The sequence below is a fragment of the Mustela lutreola genome, chromosome 2 (genome assembly GCF_030435805.1).
Source record: "Mustela lutreola isolate mMusLut2 chromosome 2, mMusLut2.pri, whole genome shotgun sequence".
NCBI classification, from domain to species: Eukaryota; Metazoa; Chordata; class Mammalia; order Carnivora; family Mustelidae; genus Mustela; species Mustela lutreola.
The window spans coordinates 97,412,773-97,437,135 of NC_081291.1; the positions used below are offsets into that span (position 1 = coordinate 97,412,773).

A 24,363-nucleotide genomic window follows, 5' to 3' on the forward strand; every position below is an offset into this window, starting at 1 on the left:
ACAATTAGGAATATAATGGCAAAGAACAAAATTAAAATTAAATTTAATAGAGGAATTAACCATTAATTATGCTAATTTGGGGGCATGTATATATTCCAAATTTAATAAATGCAAGAATCAATATTCAGCCAAAAAACAAACAGCTCAGATAATCTAAATGATCTCAGGAAAAAAAAAACGAATAGCAAAATCAACCAAATGAAAAAATCAAAATAAAAGTAATTATGTGTAATATATAAACTCTTGCTATCAAACTTCAACTTCTATATATTCAATATCCTTTAATTTTACCATATTAAGGAACATTTCAAAAACGCAAAACTGTAATAAACTTTAAAGTGACTTGAGTTACTAATAAAAGGTGAACTTTGGTTTTTGCGTTTCAAGACTAAAACTGTCAATAGAATATAAAAACCAGGAGGCTAACCAATACATTACTGTTGCTCTAACTGAAAATAAAAACCGCAAATACTTTCTAAAGGCAGAGAAATCCTCAAATTATTAATCAGCAAAGAAAGAATGCTCCAGGGCGCCTGGGTGGCTCAGTGGGTTAAGCCGCTGCCTTCAGCTCAGGTCATGATCTCAGGGTGCTGGGATCGAGTCCCGCATCGGGCTCTCTGCTCAGCAGGGAGCCTGCTTCCCTCTCTCTCTCTCTGCCTGCCTCTCCATCTACTTGTGAATTCTCTCTGTCAAATATAAATAAATAAAATCTTTAAAAAAAAAAAAAAAAAAAAAAAAAGAAAGAATGCTCCATATCATGCTCTTGGTTCTATACTGTATTAACCTTTACTGGTTAAACAGCCTCTGTTTTGTTAAGATGAGGATACATAAACATTGTGAGATACCATCAATACAGAGTATTTTAAATCAAAATCTACTTGCTTTTTAAATTTTTTAATGGACCACTGAAGTAGTATGAATTTAGAGTGGAAACCTACATGAAAGCCTGCTCATGGTTATAAACTTATACGAAAGATTTTCTCTCCTTTATTCAAAGACAAATTTTAAGACAGGCTATTTCCCTTATATTCCTCCATAAATGGAGCTGTTGTAGGTTTATTTCTAATTTATCCTTGTGCTGGAAGTAGATTTTTAGTATCCCAACTTAGAGATATGCTACCTACAAGATATTCCACCCCTGAAAGGCCTTGGAAGATATCCTCAAGGATAGTAGGCTTTGGGCTCCGCTTCACTCTCTTGGATCCTAGTTTCATTTAATCTTTGATTTGTATTTTCCTTTTTGTTTCGAATGGTCATGGATAGATTAAAATTTTAAAAAATTATCTAACAATTTGTTTTTAACGAGAGTGTTATTCAGTTTGGGCCCCAAGGCCTCATAATTCCCCAAGAGCTACACAGCATTACCTTCAATGTTATTCTCTTTTTACTAGCATGTCACCTGCTAGAGATCGTGTGACTTCTACTACAGTTATTTCTTTAAGACTTTTAACTTTTTCTCTATACAACTCTATATCTATTGCTTGAAGAACTGGTTATTTTTCAGAGAGGTAAAATATATTATTCATAGGATAAAGCAAGAGTTGATAACAATAATTACTATATAGTTCATTAAATTATCATTTATTAAAATAACTGGTAACAATAAATTGTTAAATACTGATTTAAGCAAGATTATTTATTTTAGTCATAACTCTTCTGCCTTCAGAAACTCTTACTTACTTTGGAAGGAGAACCATCAGTAATTTTCACCAACTGCCAAAGAATCGAGTAATGGGAACACTGCAGTGCCTGTACGACTATCTGTATCAAATAAAAAAATTCAAACAAATGAGACATAATTTATGTTTGCATAGTATTAAGAGAACAATGTTTATCATAGTTTTTTCTTATAATATGGTTTCAAGTCCAAATTTTTGTAGAATAAGAATGTGTAAAGTAATACTTGGTTTAAAAAAAGATAAACCAACCTATCAGTCTAGAGAATCTTAATTCTAATGTATATTGATAAATATGGACCCAAATAACACTGTGCTTTAAATCTCTGCATAAAAATGTTAAAATATTTTGCTTATATTTTTAAAGGGAAATTAAAACCACATTGAGATATCACCTTACACCAATTAGAATGGCCGAAATTAACAAGACAGGAACCAACATGTGCTGGAGGGGATGTGGAGAAAGGGGAACCCTCTTCCACTGTTGGTGGGAATGCAGGTTGGTGCAACCTCTTTGGAGAGGTTTCCTCAAGAAATTAAGAATAGAACTTCCCTATGACCCTGCAATTGCACTTCTGGGTATCTACCCCAAAGATACAGATGTAGTGAAAAGAAGGGCCATCTGTACCCCAATGTTTATAGCAGCAATGGTCATGGTCGCCAAACTGTGGAATGAACCAAGATGCCCTTCAATGGACGACTGGATAAGGAAGATGTGGTCCATATACATTATGGAGTATTATGCCTCCATCAGAAAGGATGAATACCCAACTTTTGTAGCAACATGGACGGGACTGGAAGAGATTATGCTGAGTGAAATAAGTCAAGCAGAGAGAGTCAATTATCATATGGTTTCACTTATTTGTGGAGCATAACAAATAGCATGGAGGACATGGGGAGTTAGAGAGGAGAAGGGAGTTGAGGGAAATTGGAAGGGGAGGTGAATCATGAGAGACTATGGACTCTGAAAAACAATCTGAGGGGTTTGAAGTGGCGGGGGAGTGGGAGGTTGGGGTACCGGGTGGCGGGTATTATACAGGGCATGGATTGCATGGAGCACTGGGTGTGGTGAAAAAATAATGAATACTGTTATGCAGAAAATAAATAAATTTAATTTAAAAAAAATAAAGGGAGATTGAAGAAATCATTTTTATCCAGATTTTATAATTAAATGATTATTATTTTAAAGCATTTTTACTATGAATGGAACATTTATACAGAAATGTGCATAAGACATTTGATAAATTAATATAAAGAAAAATACCTTTGTAACCACCACATCCAAATCAAGAAAGAGAACATTGCTAGCACTTCTACCAATAAAGTGTCTTTTTTTCCCTTTAATGGTAACAGTAATTTTAACTTATCAGTCAGTCACTATATTTTAACTACCTAAGTATACATTTCTAAATACTGAATTTATTACACCTGGTTGCGAACATTACATAAATGGATCATGCAATATGAATTACTTTGAATATGACTTCTTTAAACATTTATAGTTAAGATTTATATATACTATGGCATGTAGCTGTAGTTCATTATTTTTCAGTCTTGAACTATATTTAGAATATCCTCTTTATTCATTCTGTTGTTGATTAGCTTTTATAATGTTTCTGGTTTTAGGCTGTTATGAAAAATGCTGCCACAAACTTTCTTATATATGTCTCCTGGTGTCCATGCATGCATTTGTCTAGCTCAGAGGTTCTTGAAGTTTTGTTTTCAGGACCTCTCTCTTAAAAATTACTAAAAAATTACTCTCAAAAAACCCAAATTGTTTATTTAACAGATTTATATTAGAAATTAAAATAAATATTTCAACTATGTATTAATTCATTTAAAAATTAAAATAATTGTATAATAAAGAATTTATATTTTTGAAAAAGAACTAAATCTTCTCAAATGGAAAACATTTAATGGGAAGAATGATAGTTTTACATGTTTATAAATCTCTTTACTGTCTGACTTAATAAAAAACAGGTTTCAAATGTGCCTCTGCATTTTATTAAAATATGCTGTTTTGATTGAAGTATATGAAGAAATCCAGTGTCACTGATTAGCTGGAAAAGGAAGGTATATTTTAAGTCTTTGCAGGTAAATGTGGATATTCTTTAACACTACACCAATAATACAATGTACATTTGTGAGAGAATGAGAATGAAAAAAGCAAGTAACATCTTCCTCTTCTTATGAAAATAGTCTGACTTTATAGATGTGCCCTGGAAAACACCAGGGCTCTCCAAACTATACTCTGAGGGTCACTGCTCTAGGAACAGAATTGCTGGATTACACAGTACGTATATGTTTAACTTTATGGATTTATTTACTTATTTATTTATTAAAGATTTTACTTATTCACCTGAGAGACAAGAGACAGAAAGAGAGAGAGAAAGCACGAGCAGGGGGAAGAGGGAGAGGAAGAAGCAAACTGCCTGATGAGGCAGGAGCGTAATGTGGTGCTCAAGCCCAGGATCCAGACATCATGACTTAAGCCGAAAGCAGATTATTAACCATCTGAGCCACTCAGGCATCCCCAAGAGCACTATTTTAATGTAGTATTAACTTACATTAACTTATATTTCTCTCTTACTAATGGAGACGGGCAGGTTTTCATTTTTTATTGGCACTAAATTCTTGTTTTGTGAAAATTTGTCCCTATTTTTCAGAGACAAATAAAATAACAGAGTTCAGGAAAATAAAATTGATTAAGAATCATAACTACAGGAGGATTTCATTTTGGATAAGGCCTTTACTACATTTTTGTTTCAATACATGTCTTTATTGTAATAAAGCATATCTAACAATATATTCCATTATTATCTTCCCCCTCGATAAAAAACTCTAAGAATAAATATACACAGACAATAAATCAAAAGAGAAATCAGTAAATAGAATACTGAAGGAAGTAGTTAGAATTTTAGCTGATTTTACCTCAAAAATTTTAGGTTTCACATCACATAAGCAAATATATCTCCAATGCCCCTATTCCGCACTAAAAATAAATCATCAGAATTAGAAGAATGAGTAGTGCTACTTTTGATGCAACACCAGTGAGATGATGTCAGGGTTTTATCAAACATAATAGTAGTTAAATGACTGACTCAAGTCAGAATGCCAGAAAGAAGACTACAGAAACACTGTCAAGTTATAAACTTTAATGCTAAAGAAATCACCTTACTATACTTAAAAGACACTCAGTATAGTACATGTACTAGTCATGAGACAAATTTTGATAACCTCTAACTTAGAATATAAGGTACACATTGATAAGCTGGTATTTGTGGAAGGAAAAGAGAATATGAAAAAAAATTCTCTTTAGTTTGAAACAACCTGAAATTACTAAAAAAGTAATATACAAATTAACATTATCAATGAGAAATTAAGATATAGAAAAAAGTGATGTTGAAGAATTGCTTAATTTTAGTTACCATTTCTCCTAATCATCACAAATTTAATTTCCTTTCCTTATACATTTTTACTGACCTATATACTAGGGAATTATTCAAACTGTTCCAAAGTTTTGCAGAAGTTTGTAGAGGTGGTTATGTGGGAGAGAGACACTTGATCACTCCAATATATATTTCAAACACAGTATCCCCATTTTAATGTTTCATATACTAGTGTTCATCATGCATTTACTTTAAGGGATCCACTGCATTATTTTAAAATAAAAAGCTCACTTTTCATTGACTAGGAAGCATTTTGCCTTCTTTCAGGTATAATTATATAACAATATAGCTGATCACATTTCAAAAGAAAATTTAGAACCCTTCCTTCTTCTAGGCTTTACACATCAGTCATACTGATATTTTATCCCCCATACTAAGCAATGGTATTCCAACTAGTCCAGCAATTTCATCTTTCTGTAGTATAGGCAGTTAAAACAAGGACAAACTAACTGAAAAAGCCAAAAGAGAACTGTTTTAACCAATGAGGACCACAGTCCTTCTGCCTTTCCTTGATTAATACCCTGACCCTAGAGAGGATCTTTGAATAATTACAGCAAGTACTGGGCTGATGACAAAGAATTTCTTCCAACCCTACCCCTCTGTCCTCCTGTTTCCCTTAGCTAACACTGTTCCTGGGAGGACACGGTAATGTGTACTGAACATTTCCAAGCAAAAGTAGTTAAGAAGCAGGAGTGCCTTTTCCATTTTCTATTCTCCTACCTGCCTGCAGGATATCAATAACCCAGGAGATCTTGGGTCCTTAAATAAGTCGGTGGTGCAGTGATATCCCACTTCCCTTAACTGCACTTTATAGGCATGGACATGAGAAATAAATTTCTATTGTGTTAAGTCACTGAAATATTGAGATTAATCTCTTATAGCAGTTAGCATTACCTTAATCAATATAAAAATGCTTAGTCCTTTCTCCTAATAATTACTTTTACCTATTTAAAAGAAACAGAGCTCTTTATCTTGGATTGATAGATCAGGCTAAAGATATCACACACCTTGAAGATGAACTGTAGTATTACATGTGAGGTGAACGTGATAACCACTACACTACAAAAACAGGACTGCAGTATTATATGTAAATAAAGTCCAAAGGGCACTGGGGGCAGTATGTGCTATGGTGAGTGCTGTGCAAGACTGATGATTCACAGACCTGTACCCCTGAAACAAACAACACATTATATGTTAATTAAAAAAAAAAGTCCAAAGGATAAGCTCCTAGGATGTTTACGTTTAGAAAAACTGAATTTTCATGGAAAATAGGACTACAGAATAAGGAAAAATGATTATGCATATGTAATATATATGTATAGATACACATCTACATATATAGGATATGTTTAAAATACCGAGAATCTACATAATAGCTGTGGGATAAATTGGGGCTCTTTCACTTTTCTGTTTGCAAGAGACTTTAAAGAAATGGAGGATCAAATCTTTTAGTGAATAAGTACAAGACAAAAGAATGAACTAAACTTGTCTGTTTCTCATATCCAATACTGGTCTATCATATATAGAATAGGTTAATATGAGTGACAATTAATATACCCTTTAAAAAAAAGCCTTTAGATGTAAATTCATAATCAGCAAGGCTTACCAAAAAGAATGTAAGGCTGACAAATAAGCAAAAGAAAAGATGGTCAATATCATTAGCATTAAGGAAACGTACATTAAAAGTGCAATGAGATACAACTGCATACATACTAAGTTGGCTAAAGTAAAAACTACTAACAACATCAAGTGTTGATGAGGATGTGGAACTGGGAGGAATGCAGAATGATAGACACTCTGAACAGTGGTTTGGCAATTTCTAATAAAGTTAAATACACACTTATACCCCAATACCTTTGACTGTCCTCCTGAGCATTTACTTCAGAAAAATGAATACTTATTTTCAAACATATGTTCATAGAGCCTCAGTTGTGAGAGCCAAAAGATGGAAACAACCCAAAGGCCTGTCAATAAACAAACTGGTATATTCACACAACAGAGGAGAACTGACCCAACTATTAATTAAAAAATGCACCAACTATTGATTCAAACAACTTGGATTAATTTCAAAGGCATTAGTCAGTGAAGACATTATGCTTACCCAAAGACTTAATGCCCTAAAGGTTTACATACTTTATGATTCCATTTATTTGGAAATCTCAAAAAGACAAAACAATGGTGATGGAAAACAGAGTGGTGGTTTCCAGGAGATGTAGGTGGGGCAAATATCTACTATAAAGGGACAACATGAAGAAAAAAGGGACAATATGAAGAAAAAGGTTTTCATTTTTTATAGGGAATATTTTAAAGAGGGATGAGGAAAGGGGAAAAGGGGATATTTTAAACAGGAATGATGAAAACTGTTCTGTATCTTGATAGTGGTGGTTATTACATAAATCTAGACATACGTTAAAATTCATAATTTTACATAAAAGGAAAGTAAGTAGAGTTTACAGTTAATATTTTTCTTTTTTTCTTTTCAAATGCTAAGAAAAGTACAAACATTAAGGCAAATCATAGTGATAAAGAAGTAACAATTATTTAATAAAGAAGAAATATTCCTAAATTCTACATGTGCTTTGGTAATGAAGGGTAATCCAATGTGTTGTATTGCCAATGGGCATACTATACTATAAATTTTTAAAAAAATCATTAGAAGGGTAAAAAACAGAGGAAAAAATTGAAGTAGTTTAAAGTTCTATAACTCAAAAAATCAGACTTCACAAGGAATGGACTACACAGTAAGCTAATACACATTAATCCTCAACAGTTTTGGACCCTGGAATTTTGCTGTTAGGCTTTCTCATATATTCCAAGCAGTATTTAAAACAAGGAAGAGTGTAAAGAAAAATGTGTTGCATCACCATGAAGTCCAGTGTGAAATATTATAGGCTTTTTTAGTGATATCTCTGTATATAGTGGAAAGCACACTGGAACAGGTGTTCACATCATACCACCTTAGGCCTACCCTTAAACAGTTCATATGCACTAGCCTTTTCTCTCCAAACAGTGTAGGCTGTAACATCAAAAAAGATCTTGCCACTTTCCATCTCAATGATCTGCTTAAAAGACTAAATGAACAATTTCTGCTTATGACCTTGAAATGCTACCGTAATACAGGCAAACAGCTGTCTAAGCAACACATACAGCATCACAACCATTCAGAAATCATTAAGAAGCCATAACATAATTCTTAGTGGAGATAGAATAACATCCTTATGAAAAGGTGAAAGCAGGGAACATCCGTAATTCCATAAGAACAGTCACTTAAAGACATATTCAAAGTGAAATGAATGGTTTATGCAAACAGATTCCAAACATTTAAATATAATAAATATGACAATTAAAATACAAGAAGAAAAAAGTGAATACTTAGATGACTCAAATATGTGGGGAAAGGCCTTCCAAGTAAGACAACAAAGAGAGAAAACAACAGAGAACAACTAATAATTGTGATTATATATAAAGAACATTTATAATCCAGGCATCAAGATACCTAAAATTAAAAAGATTCCCACTGATAAATTATTGCAACAAACGAAATAATGCTAAGAATATTAATATGGAAAAAGCTTATACATTAAAATGAACTAGAGATCTGCTGTACAACAGTGTGTAATAGCTAACAATATGGTATTGTATGCTTAAAAATTTGTTAAGAGAGTAGATCTCATGTGTTTACTACAATATGTGTTTACTACAACAAAAAATATAACACAACAAAAAGATGGGGAAAGATAAAGAAAGGTAATTTTACAGAGGTATATAAGCAATAATCAGAAATATAACTGTATGAGAATTTATTTATTTAAATGTTTTATTTATTTGCCAGACAGAGATCACAAGAAGGCAGAAAGGAAAGCAGAGAGAGAGAAGCAGGCTCCCTGCTGAGCAGAGAGCCCGATATGGGGCTCGATCCCAGGACCCTGGGATCATAACCCGAGCTGAAGGCAGAGGCTTAACCCACTGAGCCACCCAGGCACCCATGTACAAGAATTTAAAACAGTAATCTGAAAAAGTAACAGTTACCAAATGTTCACTATATGAACTCAATTTTTCAAATAGATGTTTACTTAGTATCCAAGTCTTCTGCTAAAATAAGAGCTTAAAACAAATATACTTCCTGGATCTCAGAGAACAATCTAGTGGGAACATAAATACCAACTGTAACAATTTAGTTATTAGTGTGACTAAGAATACACACACAGGAGCAGATGCTGAGGGACAAGAAGAAGGACTCTGTCTTAGCGAGGAAGAGTGATAATGGCTAGAAATACTTTATAGAGAAGCAAAAATGTAGACTAAATATTTAAAGAAATATTTAAAATTTAATGTGGCAACAAAGGGCAAGTGTAGGTTGAAGGAATAGAAATTTCAAAAAAAACTTCACCAACAAACTCAAAACGCTGGGACAGTATAAGTATAAGCATACTCTGAAGCTAGATCAGCAGAAACCAAATCACAGAGGGCCTTATAAGAGGGTGACTATATATCCTGCTTTATGCCAATGTCTTGAAATAATTAAGAGTAGCATCCCCCTCCTTCCACTTTCAGAAGAACACTTGTTTGGACAGTTAACAAGGACACCTCACTATGACAAAAAAATCTGGGTGTTATCCTAGAAATACTAGGTAATGCACAGAGAGTAACATGTTCCTATTTGAACAGAAAAGTAACACAATCAGGTGTTTCAAAAATATCCCATTCACAACAGCAAAGAGAAGTGCTTCTGTTAAGATTTTTTAAAGTAGTATTTGATGCTTCAAAACAGATGTATAAAGTGTAATAATAAGATTAACCTATTAAGAGACAACCAAATTTAAGAACTAGTATGATACCAATAACTTCATATCCACCTATGATCTGTTCCCCTATTCCTTAGGGCTGACAAACTTTTCTGCTAAATTTCATGTATATCATGTCCTGGCTCTTAAAAAAATAGTTTGGTTATATATACATATCATTGGACAAATACATAATCTTTCTAGTTTTTGAGCTTTTCAAGTATGGTGTTACACTGTATGTTGTCATTTGAGGAAGGATATACTTCACCATCGCCATGCCTCTGAAGGATCTATAAAGATTAAAAAACACAAAAACAAATTTTCATGCTCCACACCTGAAGATCTAGCCCCAAGAGAAACAATTCCACAGCCTTTTTAAACAACTGATGTTAACTTACATAATATTTACAACCATTCTATGTAATTTTGCTAGAGAGCTGAAAAATAAGAATAAAGACTGTATCAATCTATGGCTCCTAGTTCTGAAATCTACACCATGTGATAAACGTTTTCTTTTGTTCTTATGTTTTGGACTGGGGCTTTCTAAAACTCAAAATATATATGGTCAGGCTTTGAAATAGCCTTCATTAAGCATGAGAAATAATTATTCTTATTTTTGTCCTTTGCATTTGGATAAAACAAAGGTATAATTTATATACAAAGAAAAATCTACTACTATCAACATACAATTCTGCAATTCTGACATATGTATAGCAAGGTAACCATTAAACAATCAAGAAATAGAACAGCTCTACCAACCCTCAAATTCCCTCATGTCCTTCTGTACTAAGTCCCTTACCCCACTCTGGATTTTCTGACCCTATAGTTTTGCCTTTTCCAGAATGTATAATAAAATTGTACAGCATGTGGCTTTGTGTATCTGGTTTCTTTGACTCTATGTTACCACCTTCCATTTTATTGCTGAGAATTATTCTACTGTATGGATGATAATACAATTTGTTTTTATACCATTACCAGTTGAACGTTTTGAATTGTTTGCAGTTTTGGACAATTTTGAATACAGCTGCTATACACATTCTGGTATAGATTTTTTTTTTTAAGATTTTATTTATTTTAGAGAGACACAGAACACAAACACGGTGAAGGGCAGAGGAAGAGGTAGAAAGAGAATCTTACACAGGCTCCCTGCTAAGCACAGAGCTAAGTGCAGGGCTTGATCTCAAGACTGGGAGATCATGATCTGAGTTGAAATCAAGATTTGGAAGCTTAACCAACTGAGCTACCTAGGCGCCCCTCTAGAATAGGTTTTTATACTAACTGAAGTTTCCATTTCTCTTGGATAAACACTCAGGAAAAGAACTCTGGGTCAGAAAAGTGTCTATGTAACTTTAAAAGAAACCCTAACTGCTTTCTGAAATTAATGTATCATTTTGCATTTCCACCAGCAATGTATGAGTTCCACTGCTCTTGAAATGATTTGTAGTATTATCTCCCTGTGCTTTTTTTTTCATTGTGCTTTTAATGTGCATTTCTCGAATGACAATAATAAGCTGTTTTTCATGTGTTTGTCCTCTATCTTCTTCAGTGAAGTATTGGTTGCTTTTCTTACTACTGAATTTTGAAAGATCTGAATCTTTTGGAATACAAGTCTGTTATCAGATATGTGATTTATAATTATTTCCTAGTCTTATATGATTGTCCTTTTAGTCATGTTGGTATTATTTTTGAAAAGCAGAAGTGCTTAATTTTGCTGAGTGTGTAGTTTTGAAATTTTAAAATTATGGATCATGCTTCTGATGTATTTGAGAAATCTTTGACTAACTTAAAGGTCACAGAGATTTTAATTCCTGTGTTCCTTTTTAGATGTTTTATACTCACAGGTTTTGCACTTAGGTTTATAGTCTAAATGGCCTACTTTGAGTCAGTTTTGTATATGGTGTGAAGTGTGAAATGAGATTTTTTTTCATATATATATATATATATATATATTCAACTATTTTAGCACATTTATTAAATAGATTATCCTTTCCCCAAAGAACTGTCCTGGCACGTCTGTCAAAAATCAACTGACCAAATAAGTGCGAGTTTCTTTCTTTCTGGATCTCTATGCTGCTCCTTTGATCTATATGTTTATCCTTTCTTCAGTACCATACTATCAAGTTTACTGTATAGTCTTGAAATCACGTAGTGTAAATTCTAAGTTTGTTATTATTTTTCAAAATTCTTTGGTTATTTTATTTCTTTTGTCCTTTCATATAAAGTTTATGAATCATGCTGTCAATTTTTGCAAGAAATCCTGCAGAGATTTAAATGGATCTCTGTTCATCTAAGATCAGCTTAGGGGAAACTGACATCTTAACAATATTGAGTCTTCTAATTCATGAACATGATACATCCTCATTTATTAAGATCTTCAGTTTCTTTCATTAGTGCTTTGTAGTTTTCAGCATACAGATCTTGCACATATTCTTAGATTTATACCTAAGTATTAAATATTTTTTTGTGCTATTGTAAATGGCACATGCTCTTAAAATCTCAATTTCCAGTTACTAAGCAAGTGATTTTTAAATTTATTTATTTATTTATTTAAAAGATTTTATTTATTTATTTGACAGAGAAATCACAAGTAGTTGGAGAGGCAGGCAGAGAGAGAGAGAGAGAGAGAGGGAAGCAGGCTCCCTGCTGAGCAGAGAGCCCGATGCGGGAATCGATCCCAAGACCCTGAGATCATGACCTGAGCCGAAGGCAACGGCTTAACCCACTGAGCCACCCAGGCGCCCCTGATTTTTAAATTTAAAAAGCAAGAGATGTACATAGTAAAATATGCAGCAGTATAATGGTATTCTATTCAAATTAAGCTTCTTAACCACTACAGATCTTATTTTCCACTGAGAAAGTCATTGTTGAACAGTTTCCTCATGTATCATTCCAGAAATAATGTCAACTAATAAATGTCCACATATGGAGATTTTATCACCCCTTAAAATTTATATACCACTCTGCTCCTTGTTTTTTTCATTAAATTTCCTCTCACACAGAATATTTAACATCAGTAATATTAACCTTATTTTTAATTTTATAGTAACAAAGCAGTGCACAGGATCAAAACTATCCTACCAAAGCTAACTGGTCAATACCTAGATTTCTTTAAGTTTTAAGTTTTTATGAATAATGCTATGATGAACATCTTTGTACCTACATCCTTTTAGAAATGTCCAAGTATAATTCTGTAGTCTAAATTCCTAGATTATAAATGTCAGTTAAGGACAGGTCTACTTTTAATTTTGATAGACTGACAACCTTCTTAAGTGATTATACCAATTTATTCTTACAATGGTATCTGAAAGTATGTCAGTATTTAAAAACAAAAAACCAACAACTCTGTAAGGTTTTCAGATACATATATACAGCTGAAAATTACTGGAACAGAACCTAGAATAGAAAGAGGCTGAAACTGAGGTTACTAAGACAAAAGAGGTAACTACTAATGTGATTTACAAGAGAAAATATGAAGGTTAAACTAAGGAAATGACAGGGCTAAAAAGAATAGTGGCAAAAGAGACATTGAGGAGGTAGCATTTTTAAAAAACATAAAACAGGGGCGCCTGCGTGGCTCAGTGGGTTAAGCCGCTGCCTTCGGCTCAGGTCATGATCTCAGGGTCCTGAGATCGAGACCCGCATAAGGCTCTTTGCTCAGCAGGGAGCCTGCTTCCTCCTCTCTCTCTCTGCCTGCCTCTTTGCCTATTTGTGATCTCTCTCTGTCAAATAAATAAATAAAATCTTTAAAAATAAATAAATAAAAAACATAAAACAAATCGTGAGATTAAGGACTGCTTCTAATATACCCCTATGTCCTCAGGATCAGGCCCTCAAACACATTTTTGGTCAATAATGAATAGGTAGGTGGTAGTCTAGATTTGTGTATGAGTGGTGACAAAATTCTGATATGGCATGCCCAAGGAAGAGTCAGAAGTAGGTAACTGAAATATTTCTAAGTTTAGTCAAGGAAATACGTATATAGTCTTCTAAGGAAAGCATCAACATGCTTCCAAAGGTAAGTACGACTGCACTCTTTACACAAAAAGTCATAACCAATCCAAGAGCAATAATGCGACTGAAGTCAAACTCAACCCCTGTATTATGTTGTTTAAAGAAATGTGTTGATTTCTAGTTCATGATAGCAGATTAAGTACCACTATTTAATCTCTCCTTACAATTCTCACTGAAGAAATACAAAAGATGGTTAGAAAAAAAAAAAAGAGTTTGACATGGGGCAAACATCAGAAGGATGGGATATCATAGAGAGCAGTAGCAAATTAGTACAAAAAATGTGAAGACACTGAACAGAATTCAAAACTTTGGTTTGAGTGGGTATGTAATAACTATATGACATTAGGCAAGTTATTTACTATCCCTAAGTTTTAATTTCATCCTCAAAAAAAATGAATGAGGAGTCAAGATGGCGGAGAAGTAGCAAGCTGAGACTGCTTCAGCTAGCCGGAGATCAGCTAGATAGCTTATCTAAAGATTGCAAACACCTGAAAATCCATCGGCAGATCGAAGAGAAGAAGAACAGCAATTCTGGAAACAGAAAAACAACCACTTTCTGAAAGGTAGGACCGGCGGAGAAGTGAATCCAAAGCGACGGGAAGATAGACCCCGGGGGGAGGGGCCGGCTCCCGGCAAGCGGCGGAGCAACCGCGCACAAAATCAGGACTTTTAAAAGTCTGTTCCGCTGAGGGACATCGCTCCAGAGGCTAAACCGGGGCGAAGCCCACGCGGGGTCAGCGTGGCCTCAGGTCCCGCAGGGTCACAGAAGGATCGGGGGTGTCTGAGTGTCGCAGAGCTTGCGGGTATTGGAACGGGAAAGCCGGCTACAGAGACAGAGCCGACAGTAAGCTTGCAGCTCCGTGTTACCTTGAACCGGTCGCAGGCTCGGTGAGCTCGGAGCGCGGCCGGAGGTCAGGCAGACGGGAGTAACTGGGCGCTGTTCTCTGAGGGCGCACTGAGGAGTGGGGCCCTGGGCTCTCGGCTCCTCCGGGCCGGAGACCAGGAGGCCGCCATTTGTATTCCCGTCCTCTGGAACTCTACGGAAAGCGCTCAGGGAACAAAAGCTCCTGAAAGCAAACCCGAGCGGATTACTCACCCCGGCCCCGGGTAAGGGCGGTGTAATTCCGCCTGGGGCAAAGACACTTGAGAATCACTACAACAGGCCCCTCCCCCAGAAGATCAACAAGAAATCCAGCCGAGACCAAGTTCACCTACCAAGGAGTGCGGTTTCAATACCAAGGAGAGCAGCAGAATTCCAGAGGAGGAGAAAGCCAAGCACGGAACTCATGGCTTTTTTCCTGTGATTTTTTTTAGTCTTGCAGTTAATTTAATTTTTTCTTTTTCTTTTTTTTATTTTTCTCGCCCTCGGGTAAAATTTTTTTTTAACTGTTACCTTTTTCTTTTTTAACGATTTTTTACTAGTTTATCTAATATATATATATATTTTTTTTTACATTTTTCTTAGGTGTTTTCTTTCTTTAAAAATATTCTTTTCTTTTCTTTTTTTTTTTTTCTTTTTTCTTTCTTCCTTTTTGAACCTCTTTTTATCCCCTTTCTCCCCACTCACGATTTTGGATCTCTTCTAATTTGGTTAAAGCATATTTTCCTGGGGTTGTTGCCACCCTTTTAGTATTTTACTTGCCCCTTCATTTACTCTTATCTGGACAAAATGACAAGACGGAAAAATTCAACACAAAAAAAAGAACAAGAGGCAGTACCGAAGGCTAGGGACCTAATCAATACAGACATCGGTAATATGTCAGATCTAGAGTTCAGAATGACAATTCTCAAGGTTCTAGCCGGGCTCGAAAAAGGCATGGAAGATATGAGAGAAACCATCTCGAGAGATATAAAAGCCCTTTCTGGAGAAATAAAAGAACTAAAATCTAACCAAGGTGAAATCAAAAAAGCTATTAATGAGGTGCAATCAAAAATGGAGGCTCTAACTGCTAGGATAAATGAGGCAGAAGAAAGAATTAGTGATATAGAAGACCAAATGACAGAGAATAAAGAAGCTGAGCAAAAGAGGGACAAACAGCTACTGGACCACGAGGGGAGAATTCGAGAGATAAGTGACACCATAAGACGAAACAACATTAGAATAATTGGGATTCCAGAAGAAGAAGAAAGTGAGAGGGGAGCAGAAGGTATACTGGAGAGAATTATTGGGGAGAATTTCCCCAATATGGCAAAGGGAACGAGCATCAAAATTCAGGAGGTTCAGAGAATGCCCCTCAAAATCAATAAGAATAGGCCCACACCCCGTCACCTAATAGTAAAATTTACAAGTCTCAATGACAAAGAGAAAATCCTGAAAGCAGCCCGGGAAAAGAAGTCTGTAACATACAATGGTAAAAATATTAGATTGGCAGCTGACTTATCCACAGAGACCTGGCAGGCCAGAAAGAGCTGGCATGATATTTTCAGAGCACTAAACGAGAAAAACATGCAGCCAAGAATACTATATCCAGCTAGGCTATCATTGAAAATAGAAGGAGAGATTAAAAGCTTCCAGGACAAACAACAACTGAAAGAATTTGCAAATACCAAACCAGCTCTACAGGAAATATTGAAAGGGGTCCTCTAAGCAAAGAGAGAGCCTACAAGTGGTAGATCAGAAAGGAACAGAGACCTATACAGTAACAGTCACCTTACAGGCAATACAATGGCACTAAATTCATATCTCTCAATAGTTACCCTGAATGTGAATGGGCTAAATGCCCCTGTCAAAAGACACAGGGTATCAGAATGGATAAAAAAACAAAACCCATCTATATGTTGCCTCCAAGAAACACATTTTAAGCCCGAAGACACCTCCAGATTTAAAGTGAGGGGGTGGAAAAGAATTTACCATGCTAATGGACATCAGAAGAAAGCAGGAGTGGCAATCCTTATATCAGATCAATTAGATTTTAAGCCAAAGACTATAATAAGAGATGAGGAAGGACACTATATCATACTCAAAGGGTCTGTCCAACAAGAAGATTTAACAATTTTAAATATCTATGCCCCCAATGTGGGAGCAGCCAACTATATAAACCAATTAATAACAAAATCAAAGAAACACATCAACAATAATACAATAATAGTAGGGGACTTTAACACTCCCCTCACTGAAATGGACGGGTCATCCAAGCAAAAGATCAGCAAGGAAATAAAGGCCTTAAATGACACACTGGACCAGATGGACATCACAGATATATTCAGAATATTTCATCCCAAAGCAACAGAATACACATTCTTCTCTAGTGCACATGGAACATTCTCCAGAATAGATCACATCCTCGGTCCTAAATCAGGACTCAACCGGTATCAAAAGATTGGGATCATTCCCTGCATATTTTCAGACCACAATGCTCTAAAGCTAGAACTCAACCACAAAAGGAAGTTTGGAAAGAACCCAAATACATGGAGACTAAACAGTATCCTTCTAAAGAATGAATGGGTCAACCGGGAAATTAAAGAAGAATTGAAAAAAATCATGGAAACAAATGATAATGAAAATACAACGGTTCAAAATCTGTGGGACACAACAAAGGCAGTCCTGAGAGGAAAATATATAGCGGTACAAGCCTTTCTCAAGAAACAAGAAAGGTCTCAGGTACACAACCTAACCCTACACCTAAAGGAGCTGGAGAAAGAACAAGAAAGAAACCCTAAGCCCAGCAGGAGAAGAGAAATCATAAAGATCAGAGCAGAAATCAATGAAATAGAAACCAAAAAAACAATAGAACAAATCAACGAAACTAGGAGCTGGTTCTTTGAAAGAATTAATAAAATTGATAAACCCCTGGCCCGACTTATCAAAAAGAAAAGAGAAAGGACCCAAATAAATAAAATCATGAATGAAAGAGGAGAGATCACAACTAACACCAAAGAAATACAAACTATTATAAGAACATACTATGAGCAACTCTACGGCAATAAATTTGACAATCTGGAAGAAATGGATGCATTCCTAGAAACATATAAACTACCACAACTGAACCAGGAAGAAATAGAAAGCCTGAACAGACCCATAACCAGTAAGGAGATTGAAACAGTCATTAAAAATCTCCAAACAAACAAAAGCCCAGGGCCAGACGGCTTCCCGGGGGAATTCTACCAAACATTTAAAGAAGAACTAATTCCTATTCTCCTGAAACTGTTCCAAAAAATAGAAATGGAAGGAAAACTTCCAAACTCATTTTATGAGGCCAGCATCACCTTGATCCCAAAACCAGACAAGGATCCCACCAAAAAAGAGAGCTATAGACCGATATCCTTGATGAACACAGATGCGAAAATACTCAACAAAATACTAGCCAATAGGATTCAACAGTACATTAAAAAGATTATTCACCACGACCAAGTGGGATTTATTCCAGGGCTGCAAGGTTGGTTCAACATCCGCAAATCAGTCAATGTGATACAACACATCAATAAAAGAAAGAACAAGAACCATATGATACTCTCAATAGATGCTGAAAAAGCATTTGACAAAGTACAACATCCCTTCCTGATCAAAACTCTTCAAAGTGTAGGGATAGAGGGCACATACCTCAATATCATCAAAGCCATCTATGAAAAACCCACCGCAAATATCATTCTCAATGGAGAAAAACTGAAAGCTTTTCCGCTAAGGTCAGGAACACGGCAGGGATGTCCATTATCACCACTGCTATTCAACATCGTACTAGAGGTCCTAGCCTCAGCAATCAGACAACAAAAGGAAATTAAAGGCATCCAAATCGGCAAAGAAGAAGTCAAATTATCACTCTTCGCAGATGATATGATACTATATGTGGAAAACCCAAAAGACTCCACTCCAAAACTGCTAGAACTTATACAGGAATTCAGTAAAGTGTCAGGATATAAAATCAATGCACAGAAATCAGTTGCATTTCTCTACACCAACAGCAAGACAGAAGAAAGAGATATTAAGGAGTCAATCCCATTTACAATTGCATCCAAAACCATAAGATACCTAGGAATAAACCTAACCAAAGAGACACAGAATCTATACTCAGAAAACTATAAAGTACTCATGAAAGAAATTGAGGAAGACACAAAGAAATGGAAAAATGTTCCATGCTCCTGGATTGGAAGAATAAATATTGTGAAAATGTCTATGCTACCTAAAGCAATCTACACATTTAATGCAATTCCTATCAAAGTACCATCCATCTTTTTCAAAGAAATGGAACAAATAATGCTAAAATTTATATGGAACCAGAAAAGACCTCGACTAGCCAAAGGGATATTGAAAAAGAAAGCCAACGTTGGTGGCATCACAATTCCGGACTTCAAGCTCTATTACAAAGCTGTCATCATCAAGACAGCATGGTAAAAACAGACACATAGATCAATGGAACAGAATAGAGAGCCCAGAAATAGACCCTCAAATCTATGGTCAACTAATCTTCGACAAAGCAGGAAAGAATGTCCAATGGAAAAAAGACAGCCTTTTCAATAAATGGTGCTGGGAAAATTGGACAGCCACATGCAGAAAAATGAAATTGGACCATTTCCTTACACCACACACAAAAATAGACTCAAAATGGATGAAGGACCTCAATGTACGAAAGGAATCCATCAAAATCCTTGAGGAGAACACGGGCAGCAACCTCTTCGACCTCTGCCGCAGCAACATCTTCCTAGGAACAACGCAAAAGGCAAGGGAAGCAAGGGAAAAAATGAACTACTGGGATTTCATCAAGATCAAAAGCTTTTGCACAGCAAAGGAAACAGTTAACAAAATCAAAAGACAACTGACAGAATGGGAGAAGATATTTGCAAACGACATATCAGATAAAGGACTAGTGTCCAGAATCTATAAAGAACTTAGCAAACTCAACACCCAAAGAACAAATAATCCAATCAAGAAATGGGCAGAAGACATGAACAGACATTTCTGCAAAGAAGACATCCAGATGGCGAACAGACACATGAAAAGGTGCTCCATATCACTCGGCATCAGGGAAATACAAATCAAAACCACAATGAGATATCACCTCACACCAGTCAGAATGGCTAAAATCAACAAATCAGGAAATGACAGATGCTGGCGAGGATGCGGAGAAAGGGGAACCCTCCTCCACTGTTGGTGGGAATGCAAGCTGGTGCAGCCACTCTGGAAAACAGCATGGAGGTTCCTCAAAATGTTGAAAATAGAACTGCCCTATGACCCAGCAATTGCACTATTGGGTATTTACCCTAAAGATACAAATGTAGTGATCCAAAGGGGCACATGCACCCGAATGTTTATAGCAGCAATGTCCACAATAGCCAAACTATGGAAAGAACCTAGATGTCCATCAACAGATGAATGGATCAAGAAGATGTGGTATATATACACAATGGAATACTATGCAGCCATCAAAAGAAATGAAATCTTGCCATTTGCAACAACATGGATGGAACTAGAGCGTATCATGCTTAGCGAAATAAGTCAAGCAGAGAAAGACAACTATCATATGATCTCCCTGATATGAGGAAGTGGTGATACAACATGGAGGCTTAAGTGGGTAGAAGAAGAATAAATGAAACAAGATGGGATTGGGAGGGAGACAAACCATAAGTGACTCTTAATCTCACGAAACAAACTGAGGGTTGCCGGGGGGAGGGGGTTTGGGAGAAGGGAGTGGGATTATGGACATTGGGGAGGGTATGTGATTTGGTGAGTGCTGTGAAGTGTGTAAACCTGGTGATTCACAGACCTGTACCCCTGGGGATAAAAATATATGTTTATAAAAAAAAAATAAAAAAAAAAATGAATAATGACATATTTTATAGGGCTGTCCTAAAGCTTAAGCAAATAAATATAAAGACTTAAAGACTTAAAATATTACCTGGTACATAGTAAGTGCAAACCGAAGTTTTTTTTTATTACTGATACCTTGAGAGGCCCAAAGTTAGTGATAGATGATCACAATTCCCTCTTTATGGGTTTACTGACACTGTTTTGTTATAAAGTGAATATTCACCAAAACAATTTATAAATATTCTTCATTGACTTTCAATTTTTAGAATCAATTCACACAATCCTACTTTAATATATAACTTCCAGAAGTTTAATATTTATTATTCTTAGATGTTACCTAAGACAAGGTATAAAACTTCTAAATAAGAATACCAACAGGAAATAGGCACAAAATAAGGATAATTTAAATATTCATTGTCTTTATTTCACAGAAAATTGTATGAAGAAAAACTATAATACATTCTGAAATGTGGGTTGTTTACCAGCTAATAATTACTGTGTTATTGAATTGCAGTAACTTTTAATACTTATCGTAGGTTAAAATTTATTAGCATATGGGAGGCACAAACAGATGCCAGATGCTATAGTCTTTTTCCAGAACAAATGGAAATGCTCAAAAAATTATCAAAAAGTACACAGGAGGATGTTTTAAAGAATTTCCCTCTAGCTAATTCTGCAACAATCTGAGCACCAAAATAAATAACAAAAGGACTCAATTTTAACCAGCTGGACAGAGTAAGAATGAAGTAGCAATCCATGAGTCATTATGAATTTTTAAAAAAATGAATGAATGAATGGAGAGGGGCATTATAGCAGAGGGCCAACAAATAAATGACATAAATAAATGACAGTTAGAAAACCACCATTTACCATTTTGTGACCAGGACAGAAATAAATGACTTAGACAAGAATCATAAATAGATGCTAACATTATATCAAAGTTTGATTAAGAAAGAGGAATATTTACAGTCTTAAGGAATCTTTCCACACTAAAAATGAAAATGGAAACAAGAAAGGACAGACTTGGCAAGCTCCATCTTACTAAAGTGATCAAAGTTAATATCATCAAATAGTGATCAGACTGGTATCATGTGCCTCCTGATGTGATACACTGAAGACAAATATCAGTTATTGTAGCATTCCTACCAAGAATTCATTATATGGATGAATCTAAACATGTAGATTAGACAAAACTAAGTTGAGTACATTCTATAAAATAACTGGCCTGTACTCTTCAAAATGTCAACGTCATCAAAGAAAAGGATAAGAAAGCATTCTAGATCAAAAGAGACCAAAAAAAAAAAAAAAAAAAAGGACATAACTAAATACCTGGGCTGGGAAAAACCTGCTATAAAGAACATTATTGTTTTATATATGCATATTTGTATAAAAATAAAAACACATATATAGAGAAAAAGGATGCAAGTATGCAGCTATGGAAAATTACTGTGATAGTACATGAATCAGGTGAGGGGTAAGAGTTATTTTTTCTACTATTATTTTTCTGTAATTTGACTTTAAAAATTATAAAAAAAGGTAAATTCTTATAAACTTCAATCACATTCTAAAACTAAAGTGGTTAAAACAGTACTAACATGAGAAAATACAGATCAGCAGAAGAGGGAAGGAAAAAAAAGAAGTCAGTTAACTCTGAAGAGTAAGACAAAGAAAATTCTAGTTAAACAGTTACCATGGAAAACAAAGTTAAAAAGCCTACGGACAATAAAATTAGACATCTAGACAATAAATTTTAATGTAACTGCTCTAAAAGGCTATTTTCTTTGAATTTTAATTTAAAGTACAGAATGGCCATCCAAAAGAGTGAGCTTCCATAGTCTATGAAGAATTGGTCGAATCCTGTATACTTTTCGGATTTTTTTTTAAAAAGACTATATTTATTTATTTGACAGAAAGAGAGTGATCATAAGTAGGCAGAGAGGCAGACAGAGAGAGGGGGGGAAGCAGGCTCCCCACTGAGCAGTGAGCCTGATGTGGGGCTCGATCCCAGGACCCTGACATGACCTGAGCTGAAGGCAGAGGCTTAACCCGCTGAGCCACCCAAGTGCCCCTACTTTTAGAATTTTTAATACTGGGTATCTAAAGACATATTTCTAGGACCTGCTTAATGTGAAATAGTTTCTAGTTGCTAAAACAAACAAGAGTATAATCTAGTAGTGATGCACTAGAACTTTATACACATGATTTCAGTTTTAAGAATGTGTCCAGTGATACACATAGTAAGATATTCCATGATCATGGACTGTAAGACCAAACACCATTAAATGTCCATACTACCCAAAGAAAGCTACAGAATTATGCAATCCCTATCAAAACACCAAGAGCATTTTTCACAGAACTGGAACAATTCTAAAGTCTGTGTGAAACCACAAAAGACCTTGAAACCAAAGCAGTCTTGGGGGAAAAAAAACAAAAACAAAACAAAACAAAACAAAAACACCAAAACTGGAGGTAACCACAGTCTCAGATTTCAAGATACATTACAGTGCTATAGTAATTGAAACACTACGGTACTGGCACAAAAACAGATATATAGAATAGAACAGAAAGCCCGAAAACAAACCCAAAATTGGGTTTAATAACTTCAATAAAGAAGGCGAAAACCTGCAATGGGAAAAAGTTTCTTCAACTAATGGTGTTGGGAAAACTGGACAGCAAGGTGCAAAAGAATGAAACTGGACCACTTTCTTACACCACACACAATAATAAACTCAAATGGATTAAAGACCTAAATGTAAGACTGGAAACCATAAAATTCCTAGAAAAGAGCACAGGCAATAATTTCTCTGACACCAGCCATAGCAACATTTTTCTAGATAGGTCTCCTGAGGCAAGGGAAACAAAAGCAAAAATTGGGACTACATCAAAATAAAAAGCTTCTGCACAGTGAAGAAAATAATCAATAAAACTAAAGAGCAATCCACTGAATGGGAGAAGTAATTTGCAAATAACATATCTGATAAAGGGTTAGTAACCAAAATAATAATAAAGAACTGATAAACTGAACACCTAAAAAATAATACAATTAAAAACTGGGCAGAAGACAGGAATAGACATTTCTCCAGAGAAAACAGAGATGGTCAAGAGACACAAGAAAAGATGCTCATTATTACTATCATCAGGGAAATGCAAATCAACAGTACATTAAGATATCACCTCACACTTGTCAGATTAGCTAAATCCAAAAACACAAAACAAGCATTGGTATGATGTGGAGAAAAAGAACCCCTTGTGCACTGGTGGTGGGAATACAAAGCAGTGTAGACACTGTGGAAGACAGTATGGAGGTTCCACAAAAAACTAAAATGATCCAGTAGTTCTCCTACTGGGTATTTACCCAAAGAATACAAAAATAGTAACTCAAAAGGATATGTGCACCCCTATGTTTATTGCAGCATTATTTACTATAGCCAAATTATGGATGCAGCCTGTGTCCATTGGTAAGATGAATGGATAATGAAGAGGTGATATATATGTATGTTTGTGTCCACAATGTAATATTACTTAACCACAAAGAAGAATGAAATCTTGTTATTTGCAATAACATGGATGGAGATACAGAATAGAATTCTATGACAAATAAAACAGTCAGAAAAAGACAAATACCATATAATGTAGAATTTAAGGAACAAAACATATGAACAAAGAAAGAGACAAACCAAAAAACAGACTCTTTTTAACTA

General features: G+C 35.2%; 1 protein-coding gene across 8 annotated transcripts in view; it reads right to left on the reverse strand.

Moving 5' to 3' along the window:
* The window catches only part of STAG1 (STAG1 cohesin complex component), a 453,259-nt gene that overhangs the window by 48,700 nt on the left and 380,196 nt on the right, over positions 1 to 24,363 (reverse strand). For 7 of the 8 annotated variants that reach the window (XM_059162692.1, XM_059162694.1, XM_059162687.1 and 4 more), the window contains one exon: positions 1,681 to 1,761. The exons of the other annotated variant lie outside the window; for it this stretch is intronic. In XM_059162692.1, coding sequence (XP_059018675.1) covers positions 1,681 to 1,761 — 81 coding nt within the window. The remainder of the gene's footprint in view (positions 1 to 1,680; positions 1,762 to 24,363) is intronic. 8 annotated transcript variants of the gene reach the window in all.